The sequence below is a fragment of the Pangasianodon hypophthalmus genome, chromosome 3 (assembly GCF_027358585.1).
Source record: "Pangasianodon hypophthalmus isolate fPanHyp1 chromosome 3, fPanHyp1.pri, whole genome shotgun sequence".
Taxonomy (NCBI): Eukaryota; Metazoa; Chordata; class Actinopteri; order Siluriformes; family Pangasiidae; genus Pangasianodon; species Pangasianodon hypophthalmus.
The window spans coordinates 29,103,073-29,121,220 of NC_069712.1; the positions used below are offsets into that span (position 1 = coordinate 29,103,073).

An 18,148-nucleotide genomic window follows, 5' to 3' on the forward strand; every position below is an offset into this window, starting at 1 on the left:
GGAAAATTGTGCCTGACACCATTTTTGAAAGGCAGGGTATTGTAATGAAAGCGGAGCAGGACTTCTCGGTATCAGAGGGGAGGCAAAAAAAAAAAGAAGAAGAAGAGCGGGAGCAGAGAGAAGAAAAGGGAGAGTGGAGGTTCTATGAGAAAAGCCTGAGGAAGGTTCACACAGCTTTAGTGGCTAGTTAGAATGCCTGCAGGAGATGGCACCATCCTCAGCATGCCAAGGTTACTCCACTTCTCATTTTGTCTAATCGGGCCACTGTCATAGGTGCAGGAAGAGAAGAAAGTGGGATGATATGCTCTGAGAAAAAAAAGGTCTGCGCATTCCCTGCAAACATCTCTCATTCCTTCTTATATTCAGAAATTCCTTCCGTTCTCTTCATCGCACTGTGCTTCACTTTAGTTTTGCCTCAAGCGCTTTCTCGAGTGCGTTCGTCTGTTCCTTTCAGAAATGCGAGCTGCTTTCATTAGTGTAGGACTGAAAGGTGACCAGGGAACTTAAAATGAATAAATCCACTGTCCCACTTAGGAAGGCATCCCAAGCAGCCACAGTAAGGAAAAGAAATATATGAGAATTTAATGGCGATGTTTCACAAACAGTCAGCGTGAGTGTAGATGGTGGAGGTGGACAGATGAATAAGGGTTAAATATAGCACTGGATTGCATTGCTGCAGGAGCTGAGAGAAGATAGGACATTTCTTTAACTACCTGGTCATTTACCATTTATGCAACAACTTTCAGAAACTAGGTCCATCTGCTTGTATCAGATGTTCCATGAAGGCACTGCTGCTGTTATTATAACCCGAATGAATGTATGGGACAGATACAGTTCTTCTGCCACAGATTATCCATTTTAACCACAGTATGGATGTCAACATCAAAGTTCCATTAACTTAACTAATCTTTTTGGAAACTCCTGCAGTGGATCATTGAGCAGGTGTTGAGTTCATTTCGCTGTAATTGACAATATTTGCTGAATAAATTCCAGCACCTTTGTGTATTCACAGAAGTATATGTATGTGTGTGTGTATATATATATGCAGGCTCGGTCCCTGCTGAGAGCAGATTTATGTGACAAGTTCGGCTCTCGAAGGTGACAATAAATGCCACACTTAGCTAATGAGGATCAGACATCGCCTCCATGAGTTCGCACTCTCATCTTTAGCATTGCAATCAGCAGGGAATTCCTTCTTAAATCCCTCTTAGATTAGAAAATAAATTGACAGCCTGTCTTGCATCTGGGTCATGCTTCTGCTGCCACGAAGGCTGAGACCTGCTTTCTGTGTTGTTAATTCATTTGTTATGAGCAGAAATCATTTCAGTCTCTAGGGAGGCCCATATTTTTGAGTCTCAGGCAAATTCCCCTTGGGTGGCCATGCTGTTTTATTGATTCTTGTGGTTACATTGTTTTCTCGTGCAGTGTTGCCTCTAAGTTGGGCAACAGCTGCTGTCGTGCCAATGAAGGCTCAGAACTTGCTCTCATTACATAGGCTGAATGCTTGGCACTTTCATATCTGAATTCATCTCTGCATATTCCTGCTGAGGTGATGGAGGGATTGGACTGAGAGATTATGGTATTGAACCGCCAGAAGAGTCCAGCATTAGCACCTAAAGCGTTTTCAGATTGCCTGTCTTTAGAGATCTGTGAATTTGTGTTTTGATGCCTCTACTCAGGCTACAGAGCGCACAGCTGAGCTGCCAGTCATCCTCATGAAGCCTATCTCAGGATGTGGCCTATTCAGATGGAGTCAAATTAAACTGGTGTCACTTTGAAGTAATGGTGCAGAAGCCATCAGCAACCCACTCAGTCATTATTTCCAGGGGTAGCCAGTATGCAGAGAATTAATATCAGTCTGGTTATGGCTCAAGAATCATTTTTAATATATCCCTGTAGTGTGCACTGACAGTTTCTCAGCTGTAGTTATTAGTCTCCAGGGAACTCAACAGTCTGTCCTGATACCAATATCCTACAGGGAAATATTGCAAACTTTATTGTTTGATGACAGATGGTCACTTCAACTGGTCTCTCTCACACATACGCGCATATATATATAGCTATTGTAATTATGAATGTATGAAATTTGTGAGTGGGTGTCCAACTTACATGACTTACGGAATATTGTATGAAGGATCAGCATGAAGGGCCATATTCAGAGTTGAGTTAAGCGCACATAGTGAGCACTTAATACTGAAATTGTGCAAATCAGTATTCAGACCCCCAATTTCACCATAGTCTTAAGTACTATTCAGGAGTTACACTAAAGTTAGCCACAAGGGGTGGACCTTACTGAAAGGTGTGTCTCAGCTACGCAAAATTATGACCGTGAACTTAACAGTTTTCTTGTGCAATATTGGCTCCAGCACCACTTTTTGGTAGTTTGATATAACCACAATATATGTAGCAGATGAGTTATGTAGCAGATGAGGTTTGGATTTAAGATGCTAACTCTGAGTATGGTCCAAGAGGCATAGCATATGGAGGAAGAGCCTGTTCTTCATTAGTCCTGTGCTAGTTGTGAGACGTTATTGTGGTACCCTGAGGCATTTTGCCCCTGCCTCCTTTTTTCCTAGTCTAGGGAAATTTCACTCAGCATCTGTTGGAGGAGATCTAGCCCAAACAGATTTACTGCAAACTCTTACTGATGCTGATCCACTTGAGCACTCCAGCTTAAGCTCAGCCTTGTACACTACCATTTAGGTAGAAAAATAGTCCTGCCTTCTTTAGCTTCATCTCAAATTAAATCTGGCTCAGAAACTCCAGTGTTCGTTGATGTTGGTAATCAGACCACACAGTACTGATTCGTTTATGTGTTTGATGTATTATTGCAGTTCTTGCAGTTATTGTAGTTCTGCTGCATGATTTATAAGAAACATAAAAGGCCTATATGATTTAACTCAAGTTTGTTCTCATCACATCTTTAACTTTATCTCTAGGATTAAATCATATAACACCCACAGTGTCTTTTGAAGCCATGCAAAAAAAAAAAAAAAAAAAAAAAAAAAAAGGCAACATATTCAACACATTTGTTTCTCCTCCCCAAATTGGCTCCCTTGTTTGCAATTTCAGTCTAAGGTGGGACGAGGAATAAAATCAAACATGTTCAGCCTTTTCCAAAGATGAAAGCTCTAAATCCAGCAGGGAATCTGGCTCCCATGGGTTTAGAGAGAATTGAACATATATTGATGTGTGTATCCATTTGTAGCAAAATATTACTTATAGTGAATGGCCTTGTACATGACACATCTCCATAGAAATCAAATCTAAATAAAAATGTTATACTGACTATAGTTTTTCATCTTGAGAAATGTGTGACACGAATTTAAATCATCACCATTAATAGACTACAGTGACCTTCAATAAATATTTATGTTCAAATATAAAAAAGGTATCAGAGAACTTCTGGCAGGTGAATGCATCCTTCATGATACTAGGACACGTTTACTTAGATGAACGGTAGAACTTCAGCCATTTTAAAATGGCAGTCTTAAAGGAATGGGCGTAGAGTAATTGGTCGCCTCCACACTATGACACTTTGGTGTTACGGAGTACGCATTTACGCATTTGTGATTCATACAGAGTGTGGTGTGAAAAGAAACAGTTGCATTCCATTTGTCCATGAATCATAGATGTTTATAATGTCAGGCACATCTGTAAATCATTTTGTGTTTACTACATGGAGGTGAAAAAGTGTTTTGTAATATAGAACAGGAGTGTGAATGAATGCACACATCACACTCATCACAATGTATATGAAAATGAAAAATGATACACAAATTAAACGTTTCTGTATTAAATAGACAGAAATAAGTGGAATAAGTGGTGTCTGGTGTGCATAATCATAACACATCAGGCTGCCATTAGGCAACTGGAATATTGTTTACTTGTTCTTATTGAATTATTATCATAGCATTGGCAACATCTGAATTGAATCTATCAATCATTCGATCTGTTGCCAGAGATGTGTGTGTGTGTGTGTGTGTGTGTGTCCCCTGAGGAAATTCCAGTGTTGTGGAAAATAGATATTTTCTAATACATATTCCGCAGTACATTTATTGCAAGAAAATATTCCCTTAAGTTCATAAGTTTTAGGTTTTAATAACAGAACAAAAAGTTTCACATGGTTCCAAAATTGTTTTGACTCAAAATACAGCAGCCATAATCAGAGTTTTTTTTTTTAAACCCCAACATTAAAACTGGATTTTACATGAATAGTCCCGAGATTGTGGGATGTAACTGTGTTTTGACCATGTAATGATCACAAACCTGAGTAGTCTAGCTTCAGTGTTAGATCCACTATACGCTATGTGATTCTGGCACTATGGCGTGACAGAAATTTTCACCTGTTGCATTTTCCTCACTGAAACTTTTCGATATGAGGTTCACACTTTTTTCCCTTGCTGTTAATTCGCTTCATATGTTTTCACTGGGCCTTGTACGGAAATCTTGAGAGTTAACAGCTTTGTTGGGTAAGAAATGGTTGTAGTCCTGCCCAGATCCATTGGCTTCCATTTTTACTGGCATTGATACTTTCTGAAATGAGTATAAATGAGCAAAAATATTTTGGCCCTCACATTTGCATTGTAAGGAAAGCAATAACATGTTCATTACAAAATCACTGGGACCAAAGTGGCCTGGAACCAGAGCAGTAGAACTTAGTTGCAAAGATAACAAGGAAAGCATTTTCACTTTTTTTTTTTTTTTTTTGTGTATATACGTATGCATGTGACTACCTCATTCGTGCAGTAATCATGTTTGCCAGTGAGTTGAATCCATTTGATTAGCATGGCATGATTTTAAAATGCATTACCCAATGTTCTTGTATTTAATTTCTTGTAGAAATTTTTTGCCAAAGCATTTCACTGAAGATAAATGTAAAAATTAAAAACCCTGCCAGCAATTGAGGCTATATGAAACAAATAATAATGCAGGCAAAGTGGAAATATGGGGCTGTTGTTGTGATGGGTCATTGTGTTCATATGGAATGGCACCACTTTTTATATGCAAACCCCATGGACAACACTTCACCTCAAAGCAGAAAGCAATGACCTTCTCAAGATGATGAGGGACTGAACAAGCACCTGACTGTCCCCCATGGTGGGAAATGGCCACAGTCTCCTGAAAACAGAAGGGCTTTAAGCTAGCAGGAACTGAAAATGATTGCTGTATAAGCCTTGCAGAACATCAAACGAGTCTGATACCCAGCATCTAGTGATGTTTAATGTTCACAGACTTTAGGAAGTTGTTGACTTGCAACTGTGCACTAAACATGGCATTTTTGTTTAAGCTTATCTATGGTCAATATGATCAATCATTTTTAATGGATTGAAGGATATTTACTGTAGCTTATAATCTGCTTAATTGTCAATCTTTCAGATCAACAATTTCTTCAAAATCCATCAGAATCTTAGTCCAGTTGCAGTGCTTCAGTACATTAAACATGAATGACCACAGTGTTTTTCCCTCCAGCTGTTATCCACTTGGTGTTTCTAAATTTGTGCGGAAATTGAAAAATTATCTAGGCGCTATGATAGTTTGTTTGTCTTCATGTTATTCCAAGGCTGTTCATGCTCGTTTGCCAACTCATTGCCCAATGAATGAGAGAGGGGATGGAGTGGAACATTACATTTCATTTCTTTTCAGTCTATCTCAGTTCTGTATTAGCAGCCTGTCTGTTTGCGATAGTTGATGCCATCTGATGGTGTCATTACCCTGCGGATATCTATTTGCCTCCATCTTACTCTGATATAAGCCAGATTCACGATAATGACAATAGTGCACATTTGTCCAGATTTACCATGGCCTTCAAGTGGGAAAGTCCTATTACAGTTTTGGTGCAGTGTTGCTATTGTAGACATGTTTCAAGGTTGTATAATTGTCTCTTTGTTATTCTTTCAACTTGGTAGTTGTGGTTTATCATAGGCTAAGTCGTGACGATGAAAGTGACGTGAAAGTAAAACCTCGGCTATGGAAAGGTGCACCGGTTGCGCCAAGGCGAAATGTTCTTCACATGAACTCCTTTTAAGAAGAACAGAGCGGATGTGTAGATGCATAAATCAGCTGTGGGCTTTGAAGATTTGAAGTTAGTGAAGACAGAGAAGGAGGAGGAGGAGGGGTCGCTGGAGGAATGTAATCCTTTTTACTTCCTAACCCAAACACCTCTGTGGAGATATCAGAGATGCTGGCATCATCTTCCATTGTCAGGGCTATTTCTATAATTGCCTTCAGCTTCATACTCTGAAGTGATCAGCCCCACTTTTACTGGGGTGTTCTGGCAGGAACAGATTCTTTTCTAGGCCCATTGCACTTTATCATAGTGTCATTAAAACGAATCTCACAAAAAAAAAGCTTGAGATCACAATCGTACTCTTACAGACGAGAGGTATTTCACTGTATTAGCTTATCCTAACTTTCCTTCATGAATTGCCTTGTGCAGTCCTATAGAAATTTGTATCAGTATTTGAAGCAGTTATGTAATTTCAGTAGTATTAAAGAGTCTGTTTCTTTTGCAGTGGATGGCTGCATACACAGAGCAGCGGGACATTACCTGTATGAAGAGTGCCACTCACTAAATGGCTGCGAGACGGGCAAAGCCAAGATCACCTGTGGCTATGACCTTCCTGCCAAGTGTAAGTACCCTTCTGTCAACCTTATTTACTCAAGGAAACAACACTGTGTAATGCTGCGGCCAAGTCAGCATTACGGCTCTGCTCAGTCCCATATGCTGTGTCACCTTGCTCCGCATCGAGATGATGGCAACCAATTAACCAAAAACAGCACATCACTCGATTAATTAATGACTCTTCAAGCCTGTACCATCTGAGTCAGAGTTTTTTTTCCTGAACATTCCAGCAAGCGGCCTTGATTAATGGAGTTGTATTATTATGAGGATTATTATTATGATGGCTTACTGTCATATGACTGGCTGAAGGGGCCATCTGTACTCAAACAAAGACATTATAGGAACTATTAGCTTGTAAAGTGATTGATATTTCATTCGTGATTTATTTCATTATCTGTTGGCTTTCTTGGTGTGTTCTTGAGAGAGAGTGTGAGTGATGGAGATTGTCATTTCAGGTAATGATGGAAGGAGAACACAACATGGCTGCAGTGTTAGGGTAGGGATTGGTGTGTAGTATCAAAGTGCAGGTTCTAATGCAGGTTAGCATACAGAAGCAGAACAGTGAAAAGAATTCTGGATATTGAAGTAGGTGTCATGGCAACATTAGAAGCTACAGGTTAAAAAAAAAAAAGCCTACTGTTTCTGTCACTCATAAGGTTCACATGTAGTTATCAGACATATAAATCAGAGATTACATTTTTCTCCCTGGTAGCTTTCAGTGTCACGCAGCAGCAAAGAACGAATAAGAATCCCTTGCCAATTTCCCTGCTGTCTTTTGATCTTATATTGTGAGCATCAACAATTGAATCGTATGTAATGTTAGCCAGAAACCTTCAGGCAATCCAGCCAGAGAGGCATCAGCAGGTTTTTATAGACGAACCCGGATTCTGTGTGTGTGTGCGTGAGTGTGTGTGTGTGTGAAATGTCTTTCATTAGTGAGTATTACACACTCTGAGTGAAAGCAAGTGCCTAGGCTGGTCTCTCGAGCCCCAAGGAGCCTCATCTGGCCTTCCAAGGGAAAGCAGTTTTCATTCTGCTCTTCCTGCTGTCATTGTTCTTCATTATTGTTTTTCATTGCTCGTAAACTATCATCATCGAATCTTTGTTCTCTGTTTCTCTTTTCTCTCTCCCTTATCCTTTCTGTTTATTCTCTGGTAAATAGTTACTCCTGACACAACTATGCTAAGACTGTCAGTGTGTTTTATTTCCTATCTGAAATAGGAAGCGCTTGAAAGGCAAAATTTACCAAGAGATCCAAATGCATCCAGTGATTCCTCCTGCTTCTCTAGAAGTACACTGCTGTCAATCCCTGTATTCTCACCCGTATCCATGCATTCACATATCTATCCATTCATCTATCTATTTTCAATACACCAGCCCACCCATCCACCAGTCCACCTGTCTGTCCATCCATCCATCCATCCATCCCTCCATCTACCTATCAATCCATCTATTTTTTTATTGATCTTTCTATGTCTGTATGTCTGACCATTTAATCTTTTGTCTGTTATTCCCTCCGTTTATCTTGTGCTCATGGATCTATTGCACTGGATGTCTTTATTTCTGAGTATGAGAGTGTGATTTTTTTCAGGAGTCAGTGAAAGTTGCTTTCCTTCAGAAATGGGCCACAGCTAATGATGTATTAATGTGCAGAGGCAGAACGAGTCCAGAGGCAAGACACACAGTCAAAGTTAACAAAGCTTAGTCCATGCAATGACACAGCAACACATAACAACACCAATACTCTTAAATATCTTTTGCCAAGTCCTTATTTAAGCTAATAAAATGGACTAAGTGTAAAAGACTTATACCACAGAAGGGCCACTTGAAGCATGTACAATCCTGTTGTTTTTTCCCCATTAAATGCCACACAAAATGATTTCCATCTGTATTCCTTTTATACGATGGTGAAGGACATTATTGTAATGGACAATGGAAGCATAGAGAATGCACAAAGAACAGCACATAGACAAAACAGGCTGCATCTGTTGCCATGGTTATGCAAGCTCCATGATGCATAGTAAAGCATGCGTTTATCGTGTGATGAGGTGGGTCAGATGTCTTGTTGTGTGAAATATGCACAGGTTTGTGTTTACATTCTGCCGACATCTGTAAATGGCAGATTATGTTGCACTGCTTGCCAGCCAGTGAGTGCGGCGTATACGAGACATATGGTCCGTTTACCGTTTATGTCCTGGCAAAGTCACAAATTTGCAACATTAAAATTGTCTTATTTTTCCCATCTCTCTCTCTCTCGTGCTCTCTCTCTCTCTCGCCTGTTTCTTGAGCTCCTCCTTCTCAACCCTTTCATGATCCTAACCTCTGGATGACAAAATGACAATATTTCTCAACCCCCTCATCCTTTCCTCATTTTTTTCCTCTTCCCCTTCTCCATCCAGTTTTTGTTGGCCTGAGAAAGCCTCTGTGTTTACCGTTATAGTAGTCAGAAATTAGATTACTTTTGCTTTAAGAGCTTCTTGATATGCTGCGACTAGTATGAAGTTATATGGACGAAGTGACTTTCCGCAGAAAGGATGAACAGGAAGCGTCCCCAGAAGTAGCTTCCAGAACACTTTGTACTGTGTTCATCTTCTTGGAATTTAATGATCCTGAGTCCATCTGAACTTAATTATGTTTACAGAGAAGTACGTTCTAGTGATGATCAATACAAGACCATCTCCTGGGTGCTGCCCTTTATCGTGCTTCCCCTTCTCGACTGTCAAGAAGGTTTCGGTCTGAGTAGCTATGATTAAAATGTTATTTGTCCCATCAAAAAAGATTTGAGAATTCCTTGAAAGCAGTAAGCATGTATAAAAAGAGAGCAATTTTGCTAATTCGTCAAAAGCAGCAGGCATTTTCACATTTCAAATCTGTCAAGGTTACCAGGTTGATTTCACTTTCACTAATGTGGACTTAAAAAGCAAATAGGGCACACAGAGAAAGAAAAAAAATATCTGTGAGAATAAAATGCTTCCTTGTGTTTCAGATAGAAACTAGTTTCCCCGAGGGACCGAGCCTCGCACTGGCCCGAGAAAAGTGTCTGAGAGTAATAATGTAAAATCAGATAGTTCTCCCCGCAAAACCCAAGCTTGTTTCACATAAAGGCAATGCAACCAGACATTTTTCTCTACCATTTTTTTTTGTAAAGACAGGAAAATTGGGTGCTATTAGTTTTAAGCGGGTGCTCATTTTCCCTCCCCCTTAAATTTGTGAATCACAGCAGGACCAAATGACACGCCCCAGTCAGAGAACTTCACATGTGGCACACATTACTAAAATTCGGCCTCATGTTATTAAGAAATGAATGTAATTATGTGTCTAGCATGGTGGTACAGCGTCATGTCAAATTCTCAGACATCTAAATGCCCTAAAAATTATTATTTTGAAGATATTTAATTTTTTTAGAAATTAATTGAAGAAAGTGTCTGAAGATATATTTTTGATATATATATATATATATATATATATATATATATATTATCCTTTTAGAAGTGTTTTATTACAAAATGAAAAAAATAAAAATAACAGCAAGGTCGTATTATAGCATAAAAAGATTTCCGTGTGGTAATCAGGAAGTCTCATGAACATTTTTATTCCACATTATGCAAGAAACTTCATATTCAAAACTCCTGATGAAATATTAATGTACTCTGATGGCATTTGAACCAAGCCCTTTTTAATGTAGTTGTAAATAGGCCTGTAAAATGCAGGAAGACAACATGAGCTCAGATGGTAAATTATTTAACCGTCACACAAAAGCTAGTTAAGCGATTCTTTAGGGCTGGGGTGTAGCATTGCATTTCTTAAAAATTCGATTATCTGCAGGAAAATAACATAACAAAGAAATGAAAAAAGGTAACTTGCTAGTTGCATTGTATTATTTCGTCATGGTTTGTTCAAGGTTTAGGCTTGTATTTGAAGCATCCCGTGTGGATGGATGAAGTAAGCCGTGGGCAGTTGAAACTGAGTGTTGTGCACTGCAAAGCTCAGTCCTAAAGAAACTAAATAAATGAGAGTAAGGTAAGGAAAATGTCTTTCCATCCTGCGATTCTCTCCATGCCCAGTGGAAAGCATTTTATTTTTTAATGTCTCTGCATAAACAAAACCTGTTTGCTCTAGGCCCTTAGTGAATGAATAGTTAATGCTAAGGTCATGGCTGGGAAAGTTGACATCCCTGAGGAATGTTTACGGCATACGAGACGAAGTAGGAGGGATTGGGGTGGCTTTCATGTAATGAATTGGTACCACAATTTTTGTAACACTGTCACAGTTTTTTTTTTAAAGAACCCTACCCTCAAATTATTTATATATTGTAATTGTCAGATCGTAGCGCACAGTATTCATATAATAGTAACATACAATACAGTTGCACTTTCCACAGAGTTCCACAGGGTAATAAATTCATTAGCTCCAGAGAAAGATTCAATGTGCTACCCCAGATCCATGTTTTGGCTGCCTGTAAACTGACCAGACTAAACGTGCTAGCTAACAGAATGTAATAAAGTATTGCCAGCTAGTTAACATTAATACTGACTAAGTATATGAGATGAAAGAAGGCGACGACTTTATATAACCATAGTCTTTATCCTCTTCTAGTAATGTTTCTAATGCAGCACATCATGTTTGTGTCCTCAACAAACAGTCAGCAATTCCGTTGCCCAACGTTTCACTTATGATCTCTCTTGTTCTTTTCACATCATAGCTAAAGATATTATATTCCATCATTGGCTAGTGTATTCATTTGAATAAAGCAGAAGAGGAAAGATTTGTTTTGAGAAAGTCAGTAGGAAGTAGAGAAGAAAAACAATTTGCTTATCCCGGGGGCTGAGGCTGGTGATTTGTCCAACACTGCTTTATCTATTCAGCTAGGATGTGTAAATGGTGCTTCCAGGCTTTGTCGGCACTGAGCAGTGACATGTGTTTGTCTGTTTGTATTTGTTTTTGCATTTTGTGATTAACTGTGTTTGGTTACGATATCTGTACCACTTCTATCATATGGCCTATCTTCTGAACAGTGTCATCGTAAGCAGATGACACACTTTCATCTTCACATTCACCTTTAGGCCTGTTTTCATTCGCCATCTTACCATAGTATCTTAACACGATGTCTTATTATCTAAAAAGATGCTCATATATCTAATGTCAACATGTACATGTAATTATTTTTCATATGATGCATAATAAACAGTTTTGCGGTACTTCTCAATGTAGCGTCTGTAAGAGAAACAGAACGGTTGTGCTGGTCTGAATTTATCATGAAATTTTAAATGGAAAAGTCCATCACTCGTCCTAATGGAATGTGGAATTACTTCACTATATCCTGGTGTCTAGTTGTGTTAGCATGATGGGAAACATGTGGTAACAAAGCTCAGGGCATTCCTGCCATTTTGAATATTTATCAAACGTTCTCAGTGAACTCTGCATCTATATATTCCAAAGCCAGTCACTGATGCCCACTTTTTTGTAGGAGAGAGTATGTAGACAGCATTCTCTCATGTGAAAATGACCAGAGAATAAACATAGATGTCTGTCTGGATGTATTGTCACTGTGCATGTCCATTAACTTCATCAGGACAGTGGGGGTGCGTGTGAGGTTACTGGCTGTTTCTAAGACACGCCCACGTGCCATCGCGAGCAGATGTTATATTTCAAACAGTGCACTATTAGATCATGTCAGAGGCTCGGGGTGATGGATGCGCAGAAGCCATTTAAGAGAGCGGTGACGACGGGCAAAACAAACCACCGAGACGGAGTGGAGAATGCCGGTCTGTTTGAGCTGTGCCACACTTGACCCCAAATACACAGGGGTCACTGACATCAAGTGGAGCTTATATGACTCTCAGAATGACATTTTTTCCCCCTCTGTCTCGTCGTTTTATTACTTCTCCGTTCACACAGAAATAAAATGCTGAATGATGGAAACTCAAAGATTGAAACCCAAGGCAGGAAGGTTTTATAGCCTGCAGCATTTTATGACACCCAAAGACAAACAGAATGGCTTTAATGCGCTAACAAGAGAAACAGATACAGGCTTTTGTATGTGCAGCTTTAAATTCACATTCCTCTGCTGATGCTGCTTTATGATTAATGACAATTCATTCATTAATTGATTTGTTTGTTTGTTTATTTGTTCTGCTTTTTAGTTGTTTTTTTTTAAAGTAATTTTATTTTCCTTCATTGCATTGTGCAATTTATTTATTTATTTGTTTCTTTCTTTATTCATTCTAAGTTTTTATCTGCCTGCCTTCCTGCCTGCCTATCTATCTATCTATCTATCTATCTATCTATCTATCTATCTATCTATCTATCTATCCTGTTTATTAAGTTTTTATTCCTTTATTTTTCATTTATTGTTCATTTATTTATTTATTTTTTTAAAATATTTTTTAGAAATTATTTTCTTTCTGGTCTCATTAAAATATATGTGATTTTTTTTTTAATTTGTTTGTTTGTCTTCTGATTTTCAGTGTTTATTTATTTATTAGTTTTTATTTATTCTGATTTATTATTTATTCATTTTTAAAATTTGTTCATTTTTTCCTTCATTGCAGTGTGCATTGCATCTATTTATTTGTTTGTTTATTCATTCTGGATTTTATTTATCTGTTTACTTATTCTGGTTTTTAGTTGTTATTCAATTATTTTTGCAGTCATTTTATGTTCCTTATGGTCTCATAAAACATGTTTGTTAACGTGATTCTTGTGCATATTTATTTAGTTTTTTTTTTTTAAAAAAAAGAACAGTCAGCATCATGCAAGACCATTTAGAGATATATCTTTTAAGAGAAGACTAATGAAAAAAATTCTATTTTAATTGATTGCATGTTGATTTGCACTTAAATTTGAGTGAGGATTTAAATCAAATCTCAGAAGCTTGATACAGCAAATACTGTTACACCCTTAAGAGGTAAGAACACATTTTGGTGTTAAAAGTTTACTGTAATTTTTTTTGGTAATTGATTTTAATAAAGATTTTCTCTCTCTCTCTCTCTCTCTCTCTCTCTCTCTCTCTCTCTCTTTGTAAAACATTTAAGATGTGAATTGATAGAACGCAGTAGCCGACGGCACACACACTACCCGAGTAACTGATCTAACTTACTGCCGTTATTACGTTCTAATCTCAAACAGTACTTCTGATGTGCTTTGTCTTTAATCTCAATGTTCAAGCGGGTTCATTATCTTCTATTCTCTCAGAAGCCTGCGTTAATCTAATCTATTTCCTCTCAAAGTCACTAAATGATGTGTGTGTGTGTGTGCCCTCAGACTGTAGAATACCAATTCTTCCCTTCCTGTCTCCCATGTGCAAGTTTGATTTGCACCCGGATCACACAAACCCCGGTGCATTTCATCACTTATTTCTGTTTGCTTGTTTATTCTGCGCTTTTGCTCATCACCATCATCTCCATCAGGGTCAAACCGCCTCTCTCTGAAGCAGATGCCGAGGCCCGATATTTACAGCAAGCACACCTGGAGCAATAATGCTAATCATTTTGAGCTTGGCTGAGAAATCATGCTTGCTTCTGCTAGAGCCTCTCCACACACTGTGCAAAAACAAATCAATCACAACAAAGTACCTACTATTAGTAAGTGACATGTAGTTCATTCTGATTACGCCCTCCATCCACTCCCCAAAACACACACACACACACACACACACACACTCTGATTGTGATTTGGTGAGGTTGTGTTTGTCACTGCTGGCTCCTCCTTGCTATCAGATTGATCAGCATAGATTAACTGTCTGAACCCGAGAGCAACTCACTTTAATTTGGTGATTTGCAGTTTTCTTCCTGCCCTCTCTCCTGAAAATTCATTAACTTTTGGCACCTGTACTGCCATTTTGAAATCAGCAGGCTAAAACTTTTGAAGTTATTTTCTTCCTAAATAAATGTTTAAGATAAATTGATTAAGCCATTATAGCGTAAGCAGAATATTTTACACGGCTAAATAACATGTACTTTGCCAAGCTCCTTAATGTAAGTTTAATGTATCTGTCGACAGTAAGTAGGTCTAAACAAAACTGCTCGATCAATAGCATCAGATATTCTTCTGAATGAACATGGTGCTGCAGGATGTACTGTGACAAAATGCCTTTAGGCAAAATCTCTAGTGTTGAATCAAATCTTGTAACTCTCGCAAAAGGGAAGGAAACGCGTGATGGTCTGGGAAAACCCTGGGAGTTTTTCTGCCTATAATACACTTTGCCTTCTTCTACTTCAAGATAGCTTATATATTGTACGAAACAATGTGGAAATGTTTGTATTTAGTCTACTTTTCAACCTTGCTTTGTCTTTCTGGTGGTAAAAACAGTCTAAAAATCTTGCATGTTAAGTCTTACGATTTGAAGTTTCTGGATAGCTTTATGCCGTAGTGAGTCAGTTATAATAATCGTAATCAATTCAATTAGTAATGTGCCGTTGTCGTTGTATCAAAACAGAGAAGCAAATGATAGCGGACAACATTTTAAATGTTAAGATGACCTAATAGAAAGACATTTAGTGAAGAAACAATGACAAGGCTCATGTTTTGAGTTACTTTTACCTCACGTGATGAGACAGAGCCTGACGTGGATTACAATGATAATCCAAATGATAACTTATGTCCCATTGTAAGCTTATAATTCTTTAAATTCTGGTAGTAATGTTGTTTTTTTCCCATGGCATCTTTCAGTGGAATTGGAATTAAATCTTTAAATGCGTGTTTCTCCCTGTTCTCTTTTAAAACATTAGCACTGTTTGTGGTGTTAACCCCAGTTTCAGGAAAGTCTGTAGTTTTCAGAAGTAGTAGAAAATGTCCAAATTTGACCATCTGAAGGGATTTCTCAGTCTGCCATATGCATATGCATAAGAATCTCTCTGGAAAAAAAAAAGCTCTGGTAACTGGTAGGAAACCTGGAAAATCTCTAACATCCATGCTAACTATCCAGAAGCGAAGTGGATTGAGATCTCAGTGTTGTGTCCACTGTGCACACCAATCCCATGTGGGATCCGGTACACTGCTGCACTTCAGTAAGCGACATCTCATCATCTTGTACCCAAAACCCCAACAAGGACCTAAACTAGTCTTTAATCAGTCTAAAACACTCTTTAGCCGGACACGCTTACTCTCGTGCACTGGGAAGGCGCTGCATTTTAGAGAACTACTCCATTAGTGGCCCTTGGTGCTGCATCAAACAATTTCTCACTTCGTGATGTAGTCAGAGCTTCGCCTCAGGACCTCTCGTCTCTTCACACTCGTTTTAGAGGCTATGATAGCACGGCAGTGATTAATGGGTATGCTAAAAACCGACGCAGTGATAATTCCATACTGTGGCTATGGCTAATTATATGCTGCTCGACGTTAATGTACAAATCTAAATGGGTTTTTTCTTTTTTTTTCTTTTTTCAATGGACTTGCCTTTCATCATTCTGTGCAGTGAAAACTGATTAGCTTTATCTTATACAGATATTAATAACATCAGTTTAAGTTTAAAACTGCATGTACTGTATGTTCCACTCACAACTTACTAAAAAGTCAGCATAACAAGTCACAAATCACATCAAAAACATCCTGATATTTCATATATTGTTGCTGGGAAGTGGTTTGTGCTGCTGTTAGCATGACTCAGCTTTCTGCTTAAACACACACAGCTAGACAAAATAACCCTCTATATGTAGTGTATGTACAATATGCAGCTATGTATAGTACATATTTTTTTAAATTAATTATCCACTCTGAATGTTTAAATAAATGAATATATTATACTGCTAAATTCATATGATTTCACGAAGAGCCCAGATGTGAAGCAATCACGAGACAGAAATTACCTCAGCATCTGGGCGCTAATCAAGAGCCTCTCTACTGCCTTATTAGACATAATTAGTTCTCAGTCAGCCTCCCACCAAATTGTATCCCCCCCCACTTTTTTTTTTTAAACTATTCCTTATGGACCTAACCTTCCGCTTTTTAACCCCCTGTTGAATGTTTGTGTTTTTTTCCTTGGCTGGACCTGTCACTCAGGCCATTCCCTCTTGGGGGTTTGGTGTAATTTGGTAATTTTGGCCAGACGGCGATACAGTAATTATGTGGCATCAGCTGCAGAGCTGTCAGAGTGATGTCCAGCGCTCATCCATCATCTCGAAATGCATCAGAAATGCCATTTTATACATGCAGTCACACTGGATTAACACTGAGAGGTCATCTTTACTGAAGATGAGGCAATACCTGTTCTGTAGCTCCCTGATTTAGATTGAATGATAGATGGAAAGGAGGAAGAAGATGTGTGAGGTTTCAATATTTGTAGGCGTTAGGATGAACTTCCTGGTAAGAGATTTGTGCTGGTTAAAGATGAGTGAGGTGTTGATCATGGCAGTCAGATATGTTGCAAGATCAACATGACGCATGGATGGGATTAAAAAGAAAAAGTTGTTGTAGGGAAAACAGTGGAGCAGTAACACAAAGCCTGTATCTGTATCTGTTTAGTGCTACAATATGTGTCAGATTTAAACCTGAAGTGGGCGTGGCCTGGGGAATGGATTATATGGAATATATTGTAACAAAGATTTTAAAAGATAAGAATAAATGCAGTTAAAGGTAAGAAGTGACATTTCAAAATCAGGGGCCCATCAATTGTAATTGTGACTGTAATTGTAGATTCTGTCATGAGCTTAAATTGATTTTTATTTGTGATCATTTCCAAAATGGCATTGTGAAAAATAATGTTAAATCCATATGAATAGCTATATTTTTCCACAAGATTTAGAAAAACATATGAGCTAATCAGTTCCTTTCTAATAAGGAACTGTTATAAGTTAGATGGAATGTAACCATGTAAAAATAATAACACTAACTTGCAACATTTGTGTTTTTGTGAAGTACTGTCACACAGAGAAAGCCCTGAACATAATGGAAACTTCTTTCTGTAATCAAATTAGGCTTGTAAGAAAGAGGGAAGGTGCAATGCATGCACTCAACCTAAGCCAAAAGCGATGCAAGCTAATGCAATTAATGATTAGAAAACAGATGGGTGCACTGGAAACTTCTAAGCTGACTAATGAATAAGTATTAAATCTGTTCAAAGTGTTCATGTCTTACTTTGAAGTTGTGTTTCCAAATCAGCAAAAAGGGGGGAAAAACCCTGGGAATAATAACGTGCAGTGGAAATACATTGTGTTTGTTTACTTCCCAATCAAGATTGAGCAGCACTCATTATGATGAGGAACTTGCGAACTCCATTTTCCAAGTGTCATTTTCTAGATAATTATGTCTGAATACAGGCTTCTTAAATAGTTTTTCCTGAGGCCTTGATGTTCCTTCTGCTAAATTGCTGTTGTTACGTCTGCTTTGTGCATTTAAAGATTTATTACTTGATACGTTTCATTGGATTTTTTTAAATTCACACCTGAAATGCTTATTTTGTGTTTTGCGAGCAATGTTACATTTTAGATTAAAAAAAAAAAAAAAACAAGGCTGGTGGTTTGTGAAAAAGCCCTATACCACACTAAGTCATTTTGACTGTAAGCGTCCGCTGTTTAAAGGGCAATT

At 38.2% G+C, this 18,148-nt stretch overlaps 1 protein-coding gene across 5 annotated transcripts in view; it reads left to right on the forward strand.

The window, feature by feature from the left end:
• The window catches only part of macrod2 (mono-ADP ribosylhydrolase 2), a 549,845-nt gene that overhangs the window by 187,572 nt on the left and 344,125 nt on the right, over positions 1 to 18,148 (forward strand). For all 5 annotated transcript variants that reach the window (XM_053233012.1, XM_034302907.2, XM_034302906.2 and 2 more), the window contains exon 5: positions 6,516 to 6,632. In XM_053233012.1, coding sequence (XP_053088987.1) covers positions 6,516 to 6,632 — 117 coding nt within the window. The remainder of the gene's footprint in view (positions 1 to 6,515; positions 6,633 to 18,148) is intronic.